At 40.7% G+C, this 22,142-nt stretch overlaps 1 protein-coding gene across 2 annotated transcripts in view; it reads right to left on the bottom strand.

Annotated features, from left to right (window-relative positions):
* Positions 1-3,399: 3,399 nt before the first annotated feature.
* LOC122826491 (kinesin-like protein KIF21A) overlaps positions 3,400-22,142 on the bottom strand; it is a 33,475-nt gene continuing 14,732 nt past the window's right edge. The window contains exons 5-36 of one of the 2 annotated variants that reach the window (XM_044108433.1): positions 20,709-20,843; positions 20,443-20,607; positions 20,161-20,276; positions 19,876-20,071; positions 19,605-19,794; positions 19,386-19,449; positions 18,556-18,747; positions 18,332-18,379; positions 17,809-17,869; positions 16,955-17,066; positions 16,685-16,873; positions 16,386-16,585; positions 15,598-15,705; positions 15,440-15,508; positions 15,183-15,328; positions 14,970-15,114; positions 13,964-14,158; positions 13,751-13,852; positions 12,167-12,332; positions 10,922-10,985; positions 9,926-9,980; positions 9,622-9,836; positions 9,268-9,441; positions 8,819-8,851; positions 8,184-8,320; positions 8,023-8,107; positions 7,841-7,930; positions 7,588-7,746; positions 7,359-7,476; positions 6,680-6,850; positions 6,403-6,599; positions 3,400-6,312 (exon numbers count right to left, since the gene is read on the bottom strand). In XM_044108433.1, the coding sequence (XP_043964368.1) occupies positions 6,255-6,312; positions 6,403-6,599; positions 6,680-6,850; positions 7,359-7,476; positions 7,588-7,746; positions 7,841-7,930; positions 8,023-8,107; positions 8,184-8,320; positions 8,819-8,851; positions 9,268-9,441; positions 9,622-9,836; positions 9,926-9,980; positions 10,922-10,985; positions 12,167-12,332; positions 13,751-13,852; positions 13,964-14,158; positions 14,970-15,114; positions 15,183-15,328; positions 15,440-15,508; positions 15,598-15,705; positions 16,386-16,585; positions 16,685-16,873; positions 16,955-17,066; positions 17,809-17,869; positions 18,332-18,379; positions 18,556-18,747; positions 19,386-19,449; positions 19,605-19,794; positions 19,876-20,071; positions 20,161-20,276; positions 20,443-20,607; positions 20,709-20,843 (4,155 nt within the window). In that variant the 3' untranslated portion in view covers positions 3,400-6,254. The remainder of the gene's footprint in view (positions 6,313-6,402; positions 6,600-6,679; positions 6,851-7,358; positions 7,477-7,587; positions 7,747-7,840; positions 7,931-8,022; positions 8,108-8,183; positions 8,321-8,818; positions 8,852-9,267; positions 9,442-9,621; positions 9,837-9,925; positions 9,981-10,921; positions 10,986-12,166; positions 12,333-13,750; positions 13,853-13,963; positions 14,159-14,969; positions 15,115-15,182; positions 15,329-15,439; positions 15,509-15,597; positions 15,706-16,385; positions 16,586-16,684; positions 16,874-16,954; positions 17,067-17,808; positions 17,870-18,331; positions 18,380-18,555; positions 18,748-19,385; positions 19,450-19,604; positions 19,795-19,875; positions 20,072-20,160; positions 20,277-20,442; positions 20,608-20,708; positions 20,844-22,142) is intronic. The other variant, XM_044108434.1, reaches the window with a different exon arrangement.

Genomic DNA, 22,142 nt, shown 5'->3' with positions numbered 1-22,142 from the left:
GACCTGCTCACTGTCAGCCGTTTCTCTCTCTTGCTCTCTCAATTACCTCCCCCCTCCACCAACCTGATCATCAGTTTTCACCTCCCACCTCTGTCTTCGCACTCAGTTTTTGCAAAGGAACGTAAAACGCAAATGTCGGCAGCTCATGATTTGCTGTGCCAAAATATACATCACCTGCTAACTCAGCCAAATAGAGAGGTAGGAAGGATTTCACTTTTCTACATAATCGTTCCTGTTCTCTGAGCTACTGGTTTTGCTTCATACCAACGGGACAATATTTGGGAAAAATAGATAGGGCATGCATTTATCGGCAGGCTCGAAATCCATATTGCCCAAAAAATGCATCCCCCCCTCCTAGCTTGAAGAAATAGTTAAGAGTGAAATAACCTTTCCTAGATAATTACACTTTTCCTCTGAGCGATGGATATGAGTTTCACGTCAATAGGATAACATTTGAGGAAAACAGAGAGGGCATGCAAAGAAACCACAACTGTCTGCACTACTAAACATAGCAATTAAGGCGATGCATTAACAGCGAACAACGCTCAACTGTGAACACTGTACAAAGCGCAACAAGCAAGACGTAACCCATCAGAAAGAGCACCGTGACCGCTCTCACCCAGTCTGCCGCTGCAATGTCTGCCACCACATGGCAGGAGACGAAAACAAAGAGCAATGAGCATGCTATGCGTTCTTCTTTTATTTATTCACCAATTAAATAAATCAATATATATATATATATATATATATATATATATATATATATATATATATATATATATATATATATATATATATATATATATATATATATATATATATATATATATACTTTTTTTTTATTAAATAAAAATAATAATAGCTACTGCAGTTTACGCATAACATTACAAGAACAAAGGACAATAGCACTTAGTAAAGATCCGTCCAGAAGAATTGAATCGTTTGAAAAAAAAGTCAATCTCTTTTTTTTTCTATTTTTCTCTTAGACATAATAATAATAATAATAATAATAATAATAATAATAATAATAATAATAATAATAATAATAATAATAATAATAATAATAATAAGGGGCTGCACAATGGCGCAGTTGGTAGAGCTGTTGCCTTGCAGCAAGAAGGTCCTGGGTTCGATTCCCGGCCGGGGATCTTTCTGCATGGAGTTTGCATGTTCTCCCTGTGCGTGCGTGGGTTCTCTCCAGGTTCTCCGGCTTCCTCCCACAGTCCAAAAACATGACTGTCAGGTTAATTGGTCTCTCTAAATTCTCCCTAGGTGTGAGTGTGTGTGTGAGTGTGTTGTTTGTCTTGTATGTCTTGTGTTGCCCTCAAACAGACTGGCGACCTGTCCAGGGTGAACCCCTTGCCAGATGGAGAATTTGTCAGCAACCCTCCTGACCCCATTTAGGGAAGAAGGGTGTAAAGAAAATGGATGGATGGATAATAATAATAAACTTTATTATTATTATTATTATTATTATTATTATTATTATTATTATAGTCACAGTTCTGATTACAGACTCTCTCAGTGAGTGTGAAGGATGTCTCCAGCTGGCTTCACATCACAGTAGACCAGTGACGTGAAGTGAGGTTCATAGCTGGCGAGGCACTGACTTAATCATAATCAGAGTTACAAATAAAGACCCCCTGCATGTTATTGTTTACATAAGGAAATGTGCGGACAAAGGCCAAGGGGAAGACCATGGACACGATGGACTACATGTCATCTGGTGTAGAATAATTCCGTTAACTCAGTCAAACTTGGACATGTAGATATTGTTAATTTCGTGCTGCAAAGGGAAAAACCGTTTAAGTACAACTCGAAACCGAAATCAAAATCAAAACCAAAATCAACTGTGCAGATGGAGAATTTTTCAGAAAAGTGAAAAAGTAATTTGTTTGTTTCATCCTTGATGGTAAATATATCATAAAGCAGACATTCGACACAAAAGTAAAAATCAAATGTTTACTTCGAATAGCAGTTCGTTACCAGAAAAAAAACACTAATCGCTTAACTCCAAATTAATTCTTTATAAAACATAAGCTCTTTTGAAATATGGCTCATCTCCTCAGACAGTTGGTAAATTTAGCAAAAGTAAAAGTCAGATCTTCAAAGGAGCCATTAAGGCGCATTTACAAAGCGGGCGACTGGACTGAAGGATGACCGCAGCTGGACCGGTACCGCACGGCTTTTGCTCAGAGATCCAGGATGATCAGTCTGGGCAATCTAAATGCTAATAAACCATCATCAACATTTCCCAGCAGATTAATATGATTAATCGCTCCCTCAGAACCCTTCCATTGGTGATGTACTCCATCAGAGCCTGTTGGAGAGCTGTGGTCAAGCCAAGACCAGCACGCTTGACATCAAAACGTTTAAACTGTAATTGAGATCTTCAAAGCCAAAGCTGCACAAAGGAAAAATTTTTGCCGCACAAACCAGCACAAACGTAGCACAGTTGATCGACACCAAATTTATTTATTTTTTGCAAATGTGAGCAGGGCCATGGGAGTGGCTGACCTCTGATGACCCTAGAGAGCATTTTTCTTTATATCTTTAGAATGAGAGGAACGCAAACAGAACTTTTTACTCCACAAAAACGGAGTCGAGTTAATTGACACCCATTCCGTGCGATTTGAGGAAGGTGGGGGCAGGGGGTACTGGCTGACCTTTGATGACCTCTAGAAACATTTCTTTATATCTTTAATATGACATCTATATCTTTAATATCACAAAGGAAAATTAACGCCGATTTTTACATTAAATCCTTTTGGTGTTTATATGAAACTGTTGATAGGTGGGGCAAAATGCGAGAAAAGAGGCGACAGGAATAATTTAGTGAGGTTTTGTACCTCCCAACCTCTAGCAATATCTTCAAAACTCAAGTGCCTATAAACATCAACGTACAAGATAAAGCCAAATCTCCTCCTCCATCGTTTCACACGGGAAGGAATCAATATTGATCGTATTCTACATATATGCCTGCAGCGGTACAACTCCCATTGTAAAGGCAGATTTAACGGTGAAACAAGAGCATGTGGTCAGACCGAAGGATCACCAATCAATGTGCCCACTGAGCATATTAGAGGGGGATATATTATCCAAAAGGACTGTACACTGTGCCACTATTAAACTGGAAGGGAAACCTTCAGCCCACGCAGGCTGTCTGAGAAGGAGTTATTGATTTCTTGGAAAAACTGATAATACAGGCTATGTTCCAGCAGTTAGGCCATTATTTAGTTCCTCCACATACTACAAAAAAAGCTGTCAAGGCACAAAATCTGGTATTTTTCTAATAAAACTCTTATAGAAATGGTGTTTTTTTTCTCCTTCTTCTTCTTCTATCGTTAGCCAGAAGATAAAAGTGAACAAAATGATTTTGACAAGAAAGACCAGACAAAATTTACAGCAGAACACTAAGTTTAATGAATGAATTGAAATGAGAAAATTAAGGGTATTGTAAAAAAATAAATAAATAAATAAAGTACACTGTTTTTTCCCCCCCCATTATTTTCGGTATTTACTTTCTTTTTTTATTATTATTACTTCTACTCAACTTTCTATGAGCATGATATAATCTTGTTCACAATATTCTAATTTTGTGAGACATTAAATTTTTGGTTTTCATTATCAGTAAGCCGTAATTGTCAAAATTACAAGAAATAACTTGTGTTTGATAAATTAAGAGTGCAAGTTTCAGTTTCCAAAATAAACCAAAATATTGAACTTTTTTCCTCCACAGTACTCTAATTTCTTTTTGCTGTGCTCATATATGTTACACATAAAGCAAAATCCACACAACGGAGTCTTGACCACCTTCTGTGGGGTCTCTCCACTAGTTGCTTGGCAACATCATGTTGGGGGTCTGCAAGACTGTATAGGTTTTATTCATGTAAAATCCACATGCTGCTCCATAAAGACATGCGATTTTATTCTGGTTCATCTGATTCAAGAGTAGTGCAAAGGTTCCTTTCGGAAGTTTTAGCGACAAACTGACAGTGAAATTTGTTGTAAGGAAACCCAGTTTGAAACATTTGGTTCAGTTCAACAATTGATTGTTGTTGGTGTTGCTTTAAAAGAAGCCCACAGTCGACTAGAAGCAATCCTGTTTAACTCCAGGTGCTGTGTTAAATCTCAGCAGTCAAACATGGCAGTGAGAGTGTGATGCTCTGGGGGTTACAATGCCGATCCAGAACCTGGAAAGATTATAGGAGTATGAATGGTTACACAGGATCGTCACATTAGCTTTTGCCTTCAGGTGGAGTTTCTGACCCCTTTTAATTTTTCTCTGTTTTTTCCCCCCCTCCCGTTGTAATCTCAGATATAATATTTCTACTTCAGTTCTAACTTTAAGAGGAATTGAATAAACGTTAATTTTCTTTGTAAGTCTTACAAATTCAAGTATTTCTTTATAGGAAGACAGTAAATGAAGCAAAAGTCTGCCTTCTTCCTCACTCTATCATTATAGGAACACTGAACAACACTGCCACCATGTGGTCATCTCACACACTGCTACACTGTTACAAAGCACTTTTTAAATCACAATTTATTTACACACTGTATCCGATATGCCCATTACACGAAGCTGCGCGCAGCAGAATCAGCGGAAGAAACAACACATATATTTACACAACTTTCAGTTCAACTTAGAAAGTAAGAGGGAGTCTTCACATCTTGAGTTGCCTCGTTGATTAGTTAGGATTAAAAATCATCTAAAGCAAATTACTCAGACATTGGTACAGAAAACCATGATCCTCAATGCAACCTGTGCTAGACAGCGCTGCCTCTAAAGAAGAGCGCAACGTAATCGATACATCAAATTTCGACGCCACGTTATTAAAAAAACGTTTACTTGATCTTTTTCCAACGAAGGAAAGTCCTCGAAAATTCACATCACAAAAATAAATAAATCAACGTACAGTTCAGGATCTGTGACAGGCACTGAATAAACAACTGATCAAAGAGAAATCCATCCCATCGATTCTGTGCAAATCATCGTCTATGACACATAGGACAATAGATTGAACAAATGTACAGTCACTAGTGATGCAGACATAATGGATAGTAATCTTGGATTTAAGGGACTAAAATAAATTAATAGTAGCCATTCAGAGATCTTTCAAACAATTGATTCCGTTTGCGGTTACTGATATCGGTTTTTGAGGAGGTCGCATTTTCAGGCGACAAAAGCCAAACCGTACCACGCGGAAACGAGTTCAGACTTGCCTCTTTCTTTTTCTACCTGGACCCACTTGGACACGTTTGACTCATTCTACTGTACAAAAGGTGCTTGATTCCATAAACATACAGTATTTGCTTTCAAATTGTTCAGATCGCAAACGGCCTGTCATTGAAGTTCAGAAGTTAAAAAACGTGAAAGAACATGATTCCAAGTTCTCAAGATTGAAAAAAAAAAATAAAAAGACTCTGCAGCGTTAATGAAAACAACAAAGTCAAAGTTAAGTCGATATTGTTTGCAAAACTAATTCAAAAAGGCATTAAAACTCGTAGGCTGTAAGGCTAATTACCATTTCAAATTAAGCTAATCATCCCAGAGGGACACATTTTAATTTGAGCCTTTTATGCTTTCCTGAAAGCCTGAATTATAAATATATCTTGAAGTAGTGCTATTCTTTTACTCTCCAATGAACAACAGAAAAGAAGAAAAAGAAATTGAAAAAACATGCGTATTGATACTTCTTAAAGCATGTTCTTTTTTTTTTTTAAGAGACTTTCAGTGTTTAACTTCGGCACATTTGGCAGTTACAGCTTCAAAGCAAATCTTCAGTAGTTTGGTCCTTTAACTGGGAACAAAAACATCACAGACACACACACACACACACGCACACACACACACACACACACACACACACAAAATGACCTGTTCAGCATTGTTGGGAAGACATATCACACATCATCAAAACGACACAAAGTATACAATCACAACGAACCATTTCCTTAATGCAGCTTCTTTTCTCTCAGCAGGTTTAAAAAGACTCCCTGATCAACAAAACAAACCGTTTTGTGGCCACTGGAACTTTAGCATAGACTTCCAAGGCTTCCTTAAGTCCATGGTTAGTTGTTCTGACCTAACATATTAGCAACTGTTTTCACCTAGAAAAGTTTACTTCATCTAAGTTGGTATTCCTGACACAGATCCCTGTGGGACACCATCCATGGCTCCATATCTCAAACTCAAAAAATAAAGCTAATGTTGAAAAGTAGACAGTCCAAGGTATGTGGTAAGAGGCTGGGTGTCAGTGAATCCCATCCTCCACGGAGTTCTTTGCTTCCCAGATTTTCACGGTGCGGTCACTATAAACCAAAAATAAAATAAAATAGTAAAACAATAGGAAATGGTGAAAACATGTAGCACTTGTATGAGGACTCGATCGAGTGACTTACTCTGAAGCTGTGAACAATTGGGTGCTGTTGGTTGCCAAGCCGTTGATGGGACTGTCGTGTCCCTGGACTTCGCCGAGAGGCGCCAGTGAGTCAGCGTGCCAAAGGCGAAGCAGCCCACCTCTGCACCCGCCGAGGAGCACCGGGGAGCCTGGTACGACGCCCAGAGCGCTAACCCAGTCTGTCTGGGCGCTGACCGACTGTTGGGTGACGGCACAACCAGCTGTTAAACCCAGATCATATCGACTCCACGGATATCCAAACAGCGACATCGTCTCACCTGGACAAGCGACTTGCTGGCCATGTCCCACTTCTTTATGTAATAATCTCGGGAGCTGCTATATAAGGCGTCTCTGTGGACGGCTAGAGACTCCACGCTGTCCTGGTGGGCGGGGTCAAAAGTGTAGCTGGAGGCGATGCTGCCCTGAGCACCTTCTGTCACCTCGAACATCTGGAAGAGCAGAGAGGCTTTCAGTGAAGACCGATCTGATAACGAGGGGTGTAACGGAGAGATTCAGAAACTGTGGGTGGACCCCCTGGAGGGGCACTCGGTACCATGATGCTGTGGTACGAAAGGGAATATTTTTTCCCTTTGAAAGTTTTGCTTTTGTTTGTTTGTTTGTTTTTACCTCCAGTAAAGTTTGTGTGATTGAGTCAAAAATAAATAGAAGTTAACCAATTAATTTGTCTTCCAAGCATATTTATTTTTTAATTATTAACTTCTATGTACAAAATGGACTACATGGTCCTTAAAAGATAAACTATTTTTGCTCAAAAAAACTAGATCTCCTTTTGACAAAGCGTTTTAAGAAAATACTAGTTTTGTTAATCTTAGTTAGACTTTCACTGTTTTTAGTTAATCTCACTGGGAACCAAGAAGATTTAAACATTAAAAACCAAATAAAATGTAAAGACAGGAGATATTCTACTGTAATACTAATATCGACAATAATGATTACTTTGATATGATGGTCTTTGGAGCCGGTGAGAACGACGTCCTGTCCATGACCCAACTTTTCAACGCTTAGACACATAACGGGTCCCAAATGGCCCGTCAACTTTCCAGTAGACACGAACCTTAAGAGAGGGTAGTTTAGTTACTGCTTTGAACAAACATTTTGATGGCAACATAATGAATTTGAGCTGTTGCAAACAGCAACCCTTAAAGCTCGACGTTTGGCAGCGTACTTGCGAAGGTCCCACATGCGGACGGCGTTCCCAGCGGCAGCGTACAGAAACGAGCCAGAATTGTTGAGGGCGACCTGGTTAATCTGACTCTCTCCGGGTGGGATGGATAAACTCCTAGCAGATGAACATGTGTCCCCCGACCCCACCTGGCCTGATGATCTGATATTCAAAAAAAAACCCCAACAAAACAAAAAACATCCTCTAATAACTACATCACTTACGATTTTCATCTTGCATGAGCTTGTGTACTCACGTGAGCGTACGGATACACTTGGCGGAGTCTCGAATATCCCAGACCTTGATGTAAGCGGTGGAAACGGTGAAGACGAGACTGGAGGTGTACCTGCGATGAAAACAAATAATTATTCAGGAGAGAATGCAATTTTTCAACGATCTTTATCAAAGTAGGTCATTTCTACACAAAAACCACAATACCTGACTGAGACAACACTACTGGGGTGGTCTGCGAGGGACATGATCTCCTGGCCCGTCACCAGGTTCCAGACCTTGCACGTCCGATCTGAGATAAAGATTTGCGTGCAACTTTAGAAGAAATACGTCGACAGACTCTGCTGTCACGTTTTTTCGACCTTTACCTTTAGAGCCAGTAAAAAGTAGGTCATCCGTTGCGTCCACGCAGAGAACAGGTTTGGTGTGGCCTTCAGCTACGTGGATGCACTGAATTCGAGCGCCGCGGCTGTTCTTAGGACCTACCACCGGATTGATCACGCCTCTGAAAACAAGCAATACAGAATAACGAAATGCAGCCGTTTGTCATTTTGACGGACATTTTACTAACTAATTGCTTGAAGATGCCAAGCTAAGCAGAGATCAAGAGTCATAAAGGTCCCTCTTGAATAATTAAATTAATAAAACGTTTGTTTCTTTTGATTGGTTATGCAGAAGTGAATATGGTTGAATTACATTTGTGGCTTTAGCGATCAGCTTTATTTAATCCTTCCAATTGATTAAATTTTTTAAAATAATCTTTTGTTGTTTAAAAAAAATAAATAGTTCAGAAAAATATTCTAGCCTATCTTCTCCTGACTTATTTGAAATTTTATTAGAAAGTAACTAAAAATAAAATCAGCAACAAAAACAACTTTAGACCCATTTTTCTTTTTCGCATTCTTTAATCTGCCCGGGTGATTCTTTACTTTCTACTTCATTGTAAACAAAAGGACCAAACAGAGAATATAACATTTGATTAAAACCATTTATAGTATATTACCTGTGTCCTTCAAATACAGGGGATTCATCCTGCCTGAGAAAACAGGACAATGTCAAATGTAGCTACATCATGGTTTAGCTAACCTAACATTCTTGCAAGCTGTATTTTCTAGCTTAATAACATAACAAGGAACAGAGCTGTAATGCAATGTAAATCCTTTCCTATGAGTGTGTGTAAAGAAGGTTGTGTTTGATATTATGTAAAAGTGACGTAAAATTGGAACATAGAACTTTTGAGTGCTAGCATGCTAATTTATGCAAAAACTTTGGAAGCTTCATGTTCTATTTGTGTTCAATTAAATATAGATAAAATGTGAGCATCTTTTAGCACTAAAAATAGTTTGTGTCTATATTGACAAGAAGCAGGCTGCATAAACGTGGAGCACGACTAGAAAAAAAACAAACAAACAAAAAAACATTACAGTTAGTTTGAGTAAAATAGGTTTTTACATTGATTTGTATTCGCTGCCTTTAGTTTTAGTTTCCGTGGCGCCCACTGATGGTATGTGTGTCGGGGTTGCCATGGGAGACACGATGGGGCCTTTTTCTTGCACCTTCCTGCGGTTCAGAGGCGAACGCTCCATCTGCCTCCTCTCTACCCCCGTAGGTGATCTAGATCCAGAACTAAAGACAAGACAACTTGTCCAAGTTAAGAGCATAAAAAAATAAACAAATAGATAAATAAATACTTTTTGATACTCTTATTTTCTTTTCCTAAACTTCATGGGTTCCCAAGAAACTCTCGCTCTCTTTTTCTCTTTGAGATTCCTGCCCTCCTCTGAAAAATATTGCCTCTGAACTTACATGCCAGCAGGCCTGGCAGACAGCGCAGACGGAGAAACGGCTCGCTCGCGGTCCGGGGCATGACCAGCTGCCTGACTGCACGTCTCCGCCGGCCCTTCCAGGCCCTCGGCGAGGGGCAGCAGAGGGGCCGGGAAGTCTCCGGTGGGGGACTCGCAGGACAAATCCCCACTGCTAGCATACAGCAGCTCCATCTGGGTGGTGGTCCGCCGTCGAGCCTGAGGAGACAGGATGGGTTGAAGTATAAATAATCCAATTCACCAAGAGCTGCTAGCCAATGGTTTTAAACACGTGCATGGTCGTCTACCTTGCTTCTCGGCTTTGACTCGCCACATAGCTTCATTAAATCTGACGACAGCGTGCTGAAACGCAAGACGTGGAGTAAGTTAGAGAAGTTGACATATAAAGAAATGGTGCAAGGCAGTTTTTTTTTTCCCACTTTAATTCTGTATTAAAATATAAAATTTAGGATTATATTGACTGGAATATTCCGGTTTTCACTTTTCCGTATCTTGCCAAACGTCTGCCAAACATTCAAATCCTGTTTCTTAAAAAAAAAAAAGAAAAGTACAATTTTAAAACCTCAAACTGCATACATATTTTATTGGGATTTTATTTCACTGACCAACACAAAGTAGCATGTTTACTGTAAACACTTAAGTACAAGATTCTATAAAAGACAGAAGTTCTGGATTTTTGTTCTGTAATTTTGATAACTTTGTGTTGAATTCCTTTCCAGATTTCCACAGACTTGTCATAGTAGTGCTTCGTGTCACATTTCAGGCCCAGCTTAAGAACCTGTGATTCAGTTCGATCTGAATTTAAAGTTGTCTAGAGACCAGACAGATAGTCTGGTTAAGAGCTACCTGTTTGTGATCGGCCTATTTGTGATTTTAATGTGTACCTATTGAGCCCAATACCAAAATACACGGTAAAATCACAGCTGCTATGTGGCCAATCCGAGAAAAACACTGTCAACTGAACATATGTCAAAGTGAAAACGGCTGTACTTTATTATGAATCCATGAATTTTTTTTTTTATAAAATGGAAGACCGGTATAATCTGTTGTTTCACACTGATTGAGCTGACTTGTATTTTTTTTTTTTTATGCGACTTGTATCCGTTGAGTCCGATATCAAGCTGAAAATTCATAAATGAAGAGGAAAAACAAAACGGAAATGCAAGATGAAGTTTATAGAATTAAAAAAGTAAACAATTTTCAACTATTTTTAGATATAGTTTTTTTTTTTTGCCACCCTCAGGGACACCGTAGTTTTTTTTATTTTTATTTTTCTTATTTACCTGCCATCTGTAGCTGGACTTGGAGTGGACTCGTCGCTACTGCTGCAATCCCCGTTTTCTGCAGCTGGAGGCACAAAACACACACACACACGTAAAGCATTAATGTGCGTGTGTGTGTGTGTTTTTATTTCATCCAAAGGCAACAACTATGTAAAAACACTGCAACTCAACAGTGATGCCATCTTCAGCAGCTCGGGACAAAGTCAGAGGTCACAAAGGTGAAGAGAGGTCATTGGGTGTAGGATGATTGGGAAAAAGCGTAAGTAACAAAATATTCAAACACAGAAAAGCGGAAAAAAAACAACACAAAAACACACAGTTGTGGACACAAGAAGTGCAGTCGGTTTAGGTTTTTACTGCAGTTAAGTTTTAGTCCTGAGATGGGACTGGACCAGGAAGTGGCTGACGAACCATGCACGTTACAGCGGAGTTACTCGACGCGGGTTAGTCTAACACAGATGCACACTTCAAGATTTCTTCCAATTTTTCCATCTATATACTATAAAGAAAAATAGGAAAAGGAAACTTTTAAGTAAGTTCGGTACTGACTTAAACTTTGGTCATGAATCACCGAAACAGAATGAAATATCTAAAGTTAGAGGTTCATTTTTTTAACTGTAGCGATCCTGAGAGGTCCTTTTCAAATAAATTTTAAAAAGTTTGTGATAAATGCGGCTTAAAAAGTGTTTATATATAAAAAAAAAAATTAAATCTAATCACATAAATAGACGAAATGGAGAATTTTTTTCAAACTGAGTGAATATAGTCAAAATGCAAGTTTGATTTATGAAATATTGACTCAATTTATTTTATTCCACTACAAGACAAGTTTATTACAAGTCTTCTTCTTTATTTTTACTCATTAATTTTTGGTTTTGATGAAAATCATGTAGTGTGCACGTTCAGCACCTGGCTCTCTCAAACATAGTCACATTTCTATTCGTGTCTCTCACTCACCTGGTAGCAGGAACCCTAACTCTGAGATCACACCAACACAACAGAAAAACAAAACAAAAACAAACAGAAATTAAATTGAATCCGAAGCGGACAAATCGGCTGCGCTTTAATTTGTACTCTTAATTTTTATTTATTTTTGATCATCATTTGTTTTTCTCTACTTTTTGGATTGGAGCGTGCAAAGTAAAGCGCAGGCGCTCGGTTAAAAATCAAAAGATGATCGTGGGAGAGGTTGATTGTGCGTCAACGTGCTGCCGGGTCGGCTACTGGGACGCTGGCGTTTCCGACCTTGCAGGGCGCTGCCTAGCAGGGCGTCCAGCTCTGGGTTGATCTCAGCCTTCTCCTTCAGCATGTGGAAGAGCAGCTGGTTCTGGGTGGCGCTGTTGACCTCCGTCTGCTTCAGCCGCCCCTCCATCACCTTCAGCTGGGAGTCCTTCTGAGCCGCCTGCAGGCCCTGAAAAAAAAAAATTAAAACCCCCGATGACATAGAGAGCGTTTTTGAGCGTTTCTGGTTCCTGGAGCCGAGGCGTTCTCTCATCAGACCAATTAGAGTTGATCAAATCTAATCTGATGGACTTCATTCAAACAAACTGATCCAGTTAAAGACTCGCTCGGCATTTTATCTAATCGGGAACCATGGCGACGAGGAAACAAAATCCAAACACATAAATAAGAGTGAACATTCTCAATAGAGGTCAGAATTAAATCAAAAACAGTAAATATAAAATTATATATACACATATACATGAGGTCTCATATTGACGTGGCTGTCCTAGTTCAGGTTCTTTCTACCAGGGCCGGATTTACAAGAATGCAGGCCCCTGGGCTGGAGTCTATTTTGGTGGCCTGTCCTTCCATTAATGTAAATTATTAAACATTAATATGTCGTCCTTTACCTAAATTGATGAATTGTAAGTTTAATGCGTCCCCTGAGCAGTAACTCCAGGTTGAGCCCTGAAAATAGTTACTATAGCTTCAGAATTTTCAATTACATGATCATGGCTTATAGTCCTAAAAGTCCCAACAAATTATTACAATTCATCTGATATGGTGCTATTTAATATAAAATATAATATACTATCCAAAAAGTAATTAAAAATTGGGGGTGCACCAAAAATTGCAGCCCTGGGCTACTGCCCCTGTAAGCCCATTCTAAAGGCTGGCCCAGCTCTCTACCAATAATATAAAACTCTAACAATTTGTGTATACAAGGTATACAAAGCATCAGGCCAGTTATTTTTATATGCATGGCTAAAAACATCTTTTGTGGCTAAGGTTTCTTTCTACAAACTTCTAGTGAACTACTTTTAATTTGACTATTATTCCCCTAATCGCGATGCTGCCATCACCATGTCTCAGTATAAATCTGACAATGTATAAACAATGAGTTGACCCCCATCTATACTTTATTCTGGGAGTCATTTTGGTGCAGTGGCGCCCCCAAGAGGGTAGCCAGGGGGGCTATGGCCCCGCCAATAAAAAATACAGGTAAATTCACACAAAGGCATACAGAGTCTTATTGAATCAAGAAACAAATGTAAAACCCAATGAAAAGATAATACACCTGATCTCTTTTATTTATTTCTTTAACCTGTGACACCCCACAGTTTTTTACTGGCATGGTCTGGCCACCACTAGAGAGATTTTCTGGGGGCGCCACTGGCTGTTTGGTAAATTGGAACAGGTCTGCCTCCATTCTCATGAGCATAGTTGGGAAATTTCCATTTTGGGCCAGTTTTCTTCCACACAACAAAAAAAAAAAAAAAAATATGGAAAGAATCCCTGCAGCTATTGAATAATTCAGAAAGCTGGCTGTCAAACGTTTTTGACAGCCGGTGGAAACAAGACAGTGACAGGAGGAGACGCAGGCACCTTGCTTATGGCCATGGACACAAAGTTGTCCAGAAGGAAGCGGGCTTCTGATAAGCTGCAGGAGCTGATGACGGCGGCCATGTCCACAGTGTCTCCTTCCTCCTGAAACCCGCAATAAGAACACATTCAAGAAGTGGCTTTGGTGGAAGCTCAACAAAGGATCTTGAATATTCAACCATTAAGCTAACAGTTTACTAGCATTAGTCCCCTCACCTTGGCCTCCTCCATCTGCATGATGTTGGCCTGGCAGTCGGCGATGCCGTCGTTGATGTAGTCGATGTTGGCGGCCAGAGACTCCAGCTCCTCGTTCAGCGAAGCCAGGGAGCGGTCGGCGTCGGCGCCGTCCACCGCCAGCTTCTCTCTCTTCCTGGACACACGCTCCCGCCGCCTGGTCAGCTCCTCTCGTTGCTGGAGAAGCAGTGAGAGGACAGGTTAAGACAACGCGCCCTGGGTTTTTATTTTATCATAAGTTAGTGTGAAGTAGAAGGAAAACAGTGACTGCCTCAGTATATAAGTCTGAAATGTGTGGCATGCTTTTTTTGCCCACTTTACTCTGACATCTAAGGAAGCCCTTTCCTGCCATTAATGAAACCTCTTGTCATCATTTTAGTCATAATTTCAAGTTCAAAGTCATGCTTATAAGATTCAAAGTTCTAACTTTGACTTTGTAAGTCATTATAATGAGATTCAATTATAATTTCAACTTTCAGTTAATTCAGAGTTATAATTTTGACAGTTGAAGTCAGAATTATAAGTAATATCCACTTTCATTTATAACTTTGACTTGTCATAATTTCAACTTTTAGTCACAATTATAAGTCAGTGAATTTCAACTTTCAAAGCTATAATTTCTAGATCACAGTTATGAGATTCAAAGTCACAATTTTGACTTTCTAAGTCACAATTAAACAAAAATGAAGCAAGACTCCGAAGAGAAACAGACTTTCTAAAAATTCATATTCTTTTATTCTCATATTTTATGATTTCAATACTCAAAATTATGACGTTTTGTCGGGCTTTTATGTTTTCTTTTGTGGCAGAAATGGGCTTCCATAGATCTCCCTACATAAACCTAAACTGACCATATGCCACTTTGTTGGTGAGTAACATAGAATCCCAATGAAACACATAAACAAGAGTTATTTCAGCAAGTTCACTGTATTTTCATAGTCTTATTTCCCCTTCTTCTACTTTCTCTGACTCATTTCCCCACTGTTACCTTGAGAAGGCGGTTCATGTCCATCTCCATGTTGGAGATGGTCATCCTCTGCATGATGATGTCACTGACGCGTCTCTCCAGAGATTGCCATTTGGTCCTGGCCGTGCGGTTCAGGTGAACGCCTCCCCTCCGTACTGGGGAGCTCCTGAAAGAAGAGGTGACTAAGTCAGATCCCCTGAACTCTGATTGGTGGAGTGGCTCAGGTGGGCGCACCTCGCTCCGTTCAAAGGGCTCGCTCCGGACGTCTGCGGCCGTCCCGGTGCTACCCAGGGCGAGGCTTCCTGAGCGAACTCGGGCGAGCTCAGCTTCCTGTTCGCCTTCCCCGACACGGGCCTCACCTGTCGCCTCAGAGCTGTCACCTGCAAACAGGAAGGAGGGGGGGGAAAAAAAGAAGAAAAAAAAAAAAGAGAGGAAATATTCAAACCTGGTTGTGTTTTTAAATTGGCTTTCTTAATGACGGCCTGGTTAACCTCTTCGTTCTTCCTGCGAAGGATGAGTTCCTGTTGTCGTTTCTGGGCCTCCAGCTGCCTCACGTGGAGCTGAAACGGGAGTTAAGTTTAGGTTTTGAATATTTTCATGTTTTCCCATTAAACCGGTCTTCATTTCTGAGGGTTTCGGTGTTTCTTGCCTCCGCTCTGCGCTGGTCCTTCTTCAGAGAGGCGATCTCTCTGTTCCTGCGGCACTCTGCCGCTCTGCTCCTCTCCTGCTGCTCCTTCATCTGACGCATCAGCGACACCTGGTGGACAGACACGTCAGGACAAAATTCAAACCATGTTAAAAATGTAATCAGTACGACCGAGTATAAGGTCCATACTAAGAAATACAAAGTCATAAAATTATGAGAAGAAAGTGATTTTATGAGAATAAAATCAGAGTATTACAAGTGGAAGTCGAAATAACATGAAAATAAAGTCACATTATTACAAGTCAAATATTCCGAGAATAAAACTGCAATAATTCGAGAATGAAGTCACAATAATGCAAGAATAAACTTGTAGTATTAAAAGAGTAAAGTCATAATATCATAAGAATAAAGTTGCAAAAATTTGAGAATAAAGTCATAATATAAGGTAAAGTTGTACATGAGAACAAGATCATGTAAGAATAAAGTCGAAACAATAAGAATAAAGTAATAATAATGTGAGAAAAAAGTCATAATATGACTATTCTTGTAATACTACCTCATTCTCATTATTAAATTTTTTTTCATGTATGACTTTATTCTCATATTATTGCAACTTCATTCTGGTAATACTGCCTTATTTTTGTAACATTACAACTGTGTTCTTGTATTATTTCTCACATGACCTCATTGTCAAAACATGACTTTATCCTAGTAGTTTTATTTTCTCGTTTCCTTGACGTAAATTAAAAGAAGGCGTTGGTGCCGGCAGAACGAAGAGCGTGACGCTTTACTTTGGTCTTCTTCATCTCGTTCACGTCCTGCTGCAGCTTCTTCAGCTGCTTCTCGTACTGCGACTGGTTCTTCAGCAGGCGGGCGTGCTCCTTCTGGGCCGACTGCAGCTTCTGCAGCTCCTTGTTCATGCTGCTCAGCTTCCTCTCGTACTCCACCTTGATTTTTTTGGCCTTCTCCTCTGTGCCCGACTCCACCGAGCCTGACAAAAAAAAAAAAGAAAAGAAGGAAGGAATAAGAAGCTAAAAAGGAACATTTTGGACTCAGATTCCAGGACTTGAAGTTGCAGCCTCGGCGTTACCCATGTTGTGCAGGACTTTGTCCCGCTCCAGCTGCGTGTCTCGGATCTTGTTCTGCAGCATCGTAAGCTTCTGCTCATACTGCTGCTTCAGGGTGTGGAGGCGCCGCTGGCTGTTCTCCAGCTCGTCGATCAGCTTCTGCTTGATGGCGATCTCGCACGTGATGTTGGCCAGGTCGGCCTGCACGTTCTCTGCGCGGAAAAAGGTGTTATCGGATAAAGTTCCATGGCCGTCGCACGGGAGTTTATCGCTTTGTCGCCACATAATTTCACCTTTCTCGTCCAGTTCCTCTGAGTCGGAGCCTTCGGACGTCTCCTCCTCTTCCATATCGAAGTCCTCCTCTTCTCCGTCTGCGTCTTCTCCGTCCTCATGGCCACTGGCCTCCTGCAAAATGGGAAAAAAAAAACCCCAAAACAAAATCACTAACACACTAATACGCAACAAGTCAATTAAATCGCACGGTATGTTGAAATGAAATCAATGATTTCCACTAGGACAACAATTGTTAAAGAAGGCAGAATTTTTAAAAGACGCCGCAAACATTTGACACCTTCTAGAAGTAGTTAGTTTGCACTTTTTATTTATTTACTTTTCTTCAAAAATCCAGAGTTTGGAGTGATTTTTGGTGGTGCTCTCCCTCCCCTTTTACCTGTTTTCCCTGTCGTAGCGGAATGATTCATATTTCTTTACTCACAATTTGGTCTGCAGAGACTTCGTAATTCATTTTAATTATTGCTGTGTTTTTGATATTTACATTTTTTTCCCCCAGTCCCAGTGTTAAATGTTCTTTAGAAATTAATATTCTATTATTCTTATTATCAGTTCAAAACGGTCTCAAAATGACAACATTTTGGGATAAAAAAAAAAAAAGGTATATTTGAATTGAACTTTGGATTCTTTTGCTCGTAGATGAACCTCCACTTCAAATTAGGTCGGTGGGTGAGTTCAATACTCGACGTCAGAGCGCGTGAAAAAAGAATATGACATGAAGAAACAATGTGAAAAAGCCATCGAAATCTCACAACAATTTGTTTAAAAAAATGCGCTTAGCAAATCCCGCAGCTCATCTCTCGCAAGAAGAAATAAGAAAGAAAGAAATAAGAGCACCGATCTGATCTTCACTTACCCCCTCTGCCTCCTCGTTGCTTCTTTCCTGGTCGTTGTCGGGGAGCTCCTCCTTGACGACGCTGGAAAAAAAAAAAAATAAAATAAAAGTTCAACCTCTTCATTCAGCAGCTACAGATAAACAGTCAGAGATTTCGTCAAGATTAAGAGGAAGACGCTGATGATTATTAAATGTGAATGCATCATGAATCACACCACGGCAGGCAGGAAATCAGGACTGACTGTTACTCATCCAGAGGCAAAACGTAAATTAAGAGAAAAACCGGCACGCTGCATGAGAATACTTTCTAGAATCACCGACTTAAATCCCAAATTTTAAGTTTAACAGAACGTCTTTTAGAGTGCAGGAAAGAAAAAAATATATATTTAGGGACTCCTTTTGGGAGCAAAAACCACCTGCGGGGACAGAAAAAGGGTCAGGGTTAGTCGATTGAAGGAGCTGTTAGAAGATTTGGGTCAATGATTAATTCAAAATGGCGTCCGTTAGTCTGGATGTTCCATCTTGTGAGTGATTCTGTGCAGACCTGTCGAGCTCAGCCTCGTGCTGCGGATTCTCCTCGTACCGCCTCAACCTTTAAAGAGAGCGTGGGGGAGAGAGAGGGGTTTACGTGGAGAAGACGGGAGCGACAACAGGGGCAGTTCACAGGACAGCAGAGGGACAGAGAGGGTGAGACAGAGCAGCCCGACGGAAACGCCGCAGAAGACGGAGTCTCCGTCTCAAAACATCCTCAGAGAAACGGCGCTGCACCTTTTTTTCTTCTTCTTCTCCATCTTCTTGAGCTTCTCCAGGTTCTTCTTGGCCATCTCGATGACGTCGCTGGCCTCCTTCTCCGGGGCGATGAGGGCGGCGGGGCCGGCGTAGAGCGAGGAGCGGGCAGACGCCCGGGACAGGCTCTTCCTCAGGCCCTCGTTCACGGCCTCGCTCTCCAGAAGCTTCGCCCTGGGAGACGCGCCAAGTCGAGATTTAGACGTTGTCTGACAAATCATGTTCTGTATGGCAGGGCTGAAGCGGTTAATCCAATCAGCTGCAATTGACTGATAATTGAAATAATTGTCAAATAATGTCGTAATCTGTGGATTAACTGGAGTATACAAGCTAAAGAAAAAGGCTGTTTTTCAATTCAATCAAGGAATGCTTTTACTGCATCTTCAGTAATGAAATGATAACTGTAAAAGGAAATGAAATATTTGCATATTTTAATGTAATTCTAATATTGTGTGTGAAGTTGTTTAATGAAGAATTTGTAGAAGGTGCCAATATTAATTAGCTGATTCATTGTCTGAATAATCAGTAGAACAAACGGTTACTAAAATAGTCATTACTTTCAGTCCTTCTTTATATTCTTAAGACGTTGCATGCATTGCCCTGCAGAAGTATTCACATTTTGTGACATTATATCCACAAACTTCAGTGAATTTTATTCGTTTTAGGGTTCACAACAAGCCCTGTTAGTTGCATCTCACGACTACGTACTGCCTTGTTTTTGCCTGACATATAAAATCTCAACGAAATACGTAGAAACTTTTTATTTTAATGTGACAAAATGCTCTAAGGAAATGAATACTGTAAAAGCTTGCCTTAGTTCCTCGATTTCTTTGATGTAGTTCTGAATCATGTTCCCGATTTCTTCATTGCCCTCGCCTGTGAACAGATAAAACGCAGCTGAGTTTCACTGAAAGGAAAACGTCCACAAAGATAAACGTGACCTTTCTAGAAACCAGCCTTCAAAGGGATGACCGCTTAAGATTTCAAGTCCAAAAGGTTCGTGGCATACAGCCTGAAACTACGAGCCCCACCTGCTTTGGCCAACACCTGGCTGGCCTGGTCGCTGAGGATCTGCGTCAGCCGGGTCCTCTGGGCGTCGATGGTCTCCTGCATGGCCTTCACTCTCACTCTTAGGTTGTTGTTCTCCGTTTGCAACATGGAGTTCTCGTGGACCAGGTCGTTGATTCCTTCCATTCCGTCTTCACCCAGGACGCGTTTCCCCTGCGCATCATCGAGCCGGATTGTCAGTCAAGTCTTCAGCTCCTCCTGTACACCTGACCAATCTCACTACCTCACTCCTACCGTCTTGTACTCCATCAGTTCCATCTGCAGCCGGGCTATCTCCGTCCTCAGGGCGCTGATCTGCTGGCTGGCTTTGTCCTGGTTCACCATCACCTTGTTCTTGATGTTTCGCGCCCTGTTGGCGTACTTCAGCGTGTTCAAAGTCTCCATGAAGTCTCGGTCGGACGGGCTGATGCAGGCGATCATTATAGTTTGGCTGGAAAATTTGCAAAAAAAAAAAAAAAAAAGAGGAATGAATAAACATGTTTCCTGTAATGTCGTCCTGTGGTAATCGGAGACACAAACCTGTTGCCGCCCAGAGAGTCCTGCAAGAGCCGGGTGAGTTTGGAGTCTCGGTAAGGCACGTGGGTGGAACGTTTACTGCGGTCTCCCAAAGCGCTGATGACGTTTCCCAAGGCAAGCTGAGGAGCGTCAAGAATAAAAATTAAACAAAGTGTCTGCTCCTCTAACCACCAGGGGTCTCTGTCGCTCCACAGAAATGTTCCCCAACTCTTTTGAAGCCAGCTACCCAAAGGGATCTGCCACTGAAGTGTTTCCACATTGACAGATCAGAATCTGCTTCCTCACCAGTCCACAGTTGATGGAAATGCCCTCTTTCGCTCTGTCGCCCGTCGCTCCTGTTCTCTTCAGTCTCTCAGAACCGGCCAGGTCCACGAAGTGGAACTTGGCGGTCAGAGTCTCAAACTCGTCAATCTCAGAGTCGTTAGCCAGCCGGTTGTCGGTGACATTGTCCTGGATGAAAAGGAGCAACATGTGCGACACTCGAACATTAAATCTCTCGGTTATGACCAGTAGGGACAGTTTTCAACTCTTTAGCCTTGTGCGTTTCCTACATTGTTATCCGGAGAGCAGACTCGGACTTGGCAGAGGTGGATGGTGAAGATGGCATGGGAGCGCGAACTCTGGACGTTCATCTGGGTGCTGGCGGTGGTGCGAGACAGGGCGCCCAGCTTCAGACATTGCATCATCTGTTACAGGGCGAAGTGACAACAATGTGAGGGCTTGCACACTCTGAGAAAAGATTGGAATCACGCAGGAAAAACAAGGAGGGTGTCATCGGCGTAAAAGAAGATTCAGAAATGTACAAAGCCTAAAATAAAATCTTTTGACACAAGTTGAATGACTTATGTACCATCCAGTCACAGCTGCTTTTTGTTCTAGACAACAACATAAACAGATTTGAAAGATTTCTTCTTTTTTTCCATAACTCATAGGCAAACGTCACATTATTTTTAAGAGTTCTGATGTGCTTCAACAGGCCTACAGCAGCTGTTTGCTGCAATAAGGTTTGAGTAGTAAAACTTTTTGGAAAGCTTCACATTAAGCTGTAAATAGTCCGAAATCCCTAAGGTGAATAAAGAAAATACAGGAACCTCCACACTTATTAGTGAACCTGACACAAGCCTTCAAACAAGATCTTCTTTCAGAACTATAGCAGAATCTCACACTGAAACTTTGTAATGTAGCTAAAAAAGTCATATTAAGAAATTATTGGGTTTCTTGAAGAGAATAACCAGTGCACTGCTATGGGGACTCTTGGTGTTTCTACATTACAGTATGGGGACTCTTGGTGTTTCTACATTACAGAGCCCTGTTTAAACAATAAGGCAGCACTAATTAGTCTGCAGATACAGACAGATCCCTCACTATTTGTTTTGGGCCTCAGTGTCTTTATTCATCAGATTCAATACAATCTTCGTCTCACTTAAGCAAAACACATTTCCAGGTTATATTTCTGGTAAAAGCTTCTCATGTTTACATTTGTGATTCTCGTTGCCACGCCTTGCAATAACTGATTGTAGAAAGTCTGGTTGTCACCATGGTGACCATAAAAAGTAAGTCTTTGCTCTTTATCTTTCTTATCGCCCTGCTTGTTGTACATGATGTGAAAATGCACATGGGTTTTTGTCTCCCGTTCTATGTTAACTTTTAGGTAATTTATCTAATTATTTTGTACTTTTAATTCTTAATTAGTCTTCCTGTTGATTTTCACTGTGCTTATTAATAAAGCTGTATGGCATGGTGTGGTAGATACAGGCAAGTTAAGACGCTTAGCTATTTTTGTAGCGAGTATTATTAAGATCAATATCTGCTCCAACTCAATGATATGTTGTATCTTTCCCATTTTGAAGAGTGACTATGAGAAACAAACCTTTCCGTAATGCCATCCTCAATAACTACCAGTTGAAAGTTTAACTTAAAAGAGTTAAATGAAAACTATCATTGCTCATTGGTTTAATTTGAATGTTTTCCTGCATTGGTTACAT

The sequence above is a fragment of the Gambusia affinis genome, linkage group LG23 (genome assembly GCF_019740435.1).
Source record: "Gambusia affinis linkage group LG23, SWU_Gaff_1.0, whole genome shotgun sequence".
Lineage (NCBI taxonomy): Eukaryota > Metazoa > Chordata > Actinopteri > Cyprinodontiformes > Poeciliidae > Gambusia > Gambusia affinis.
This window is presented reverse-complemented; position numbering and strand designations above follow the sequence as displayed.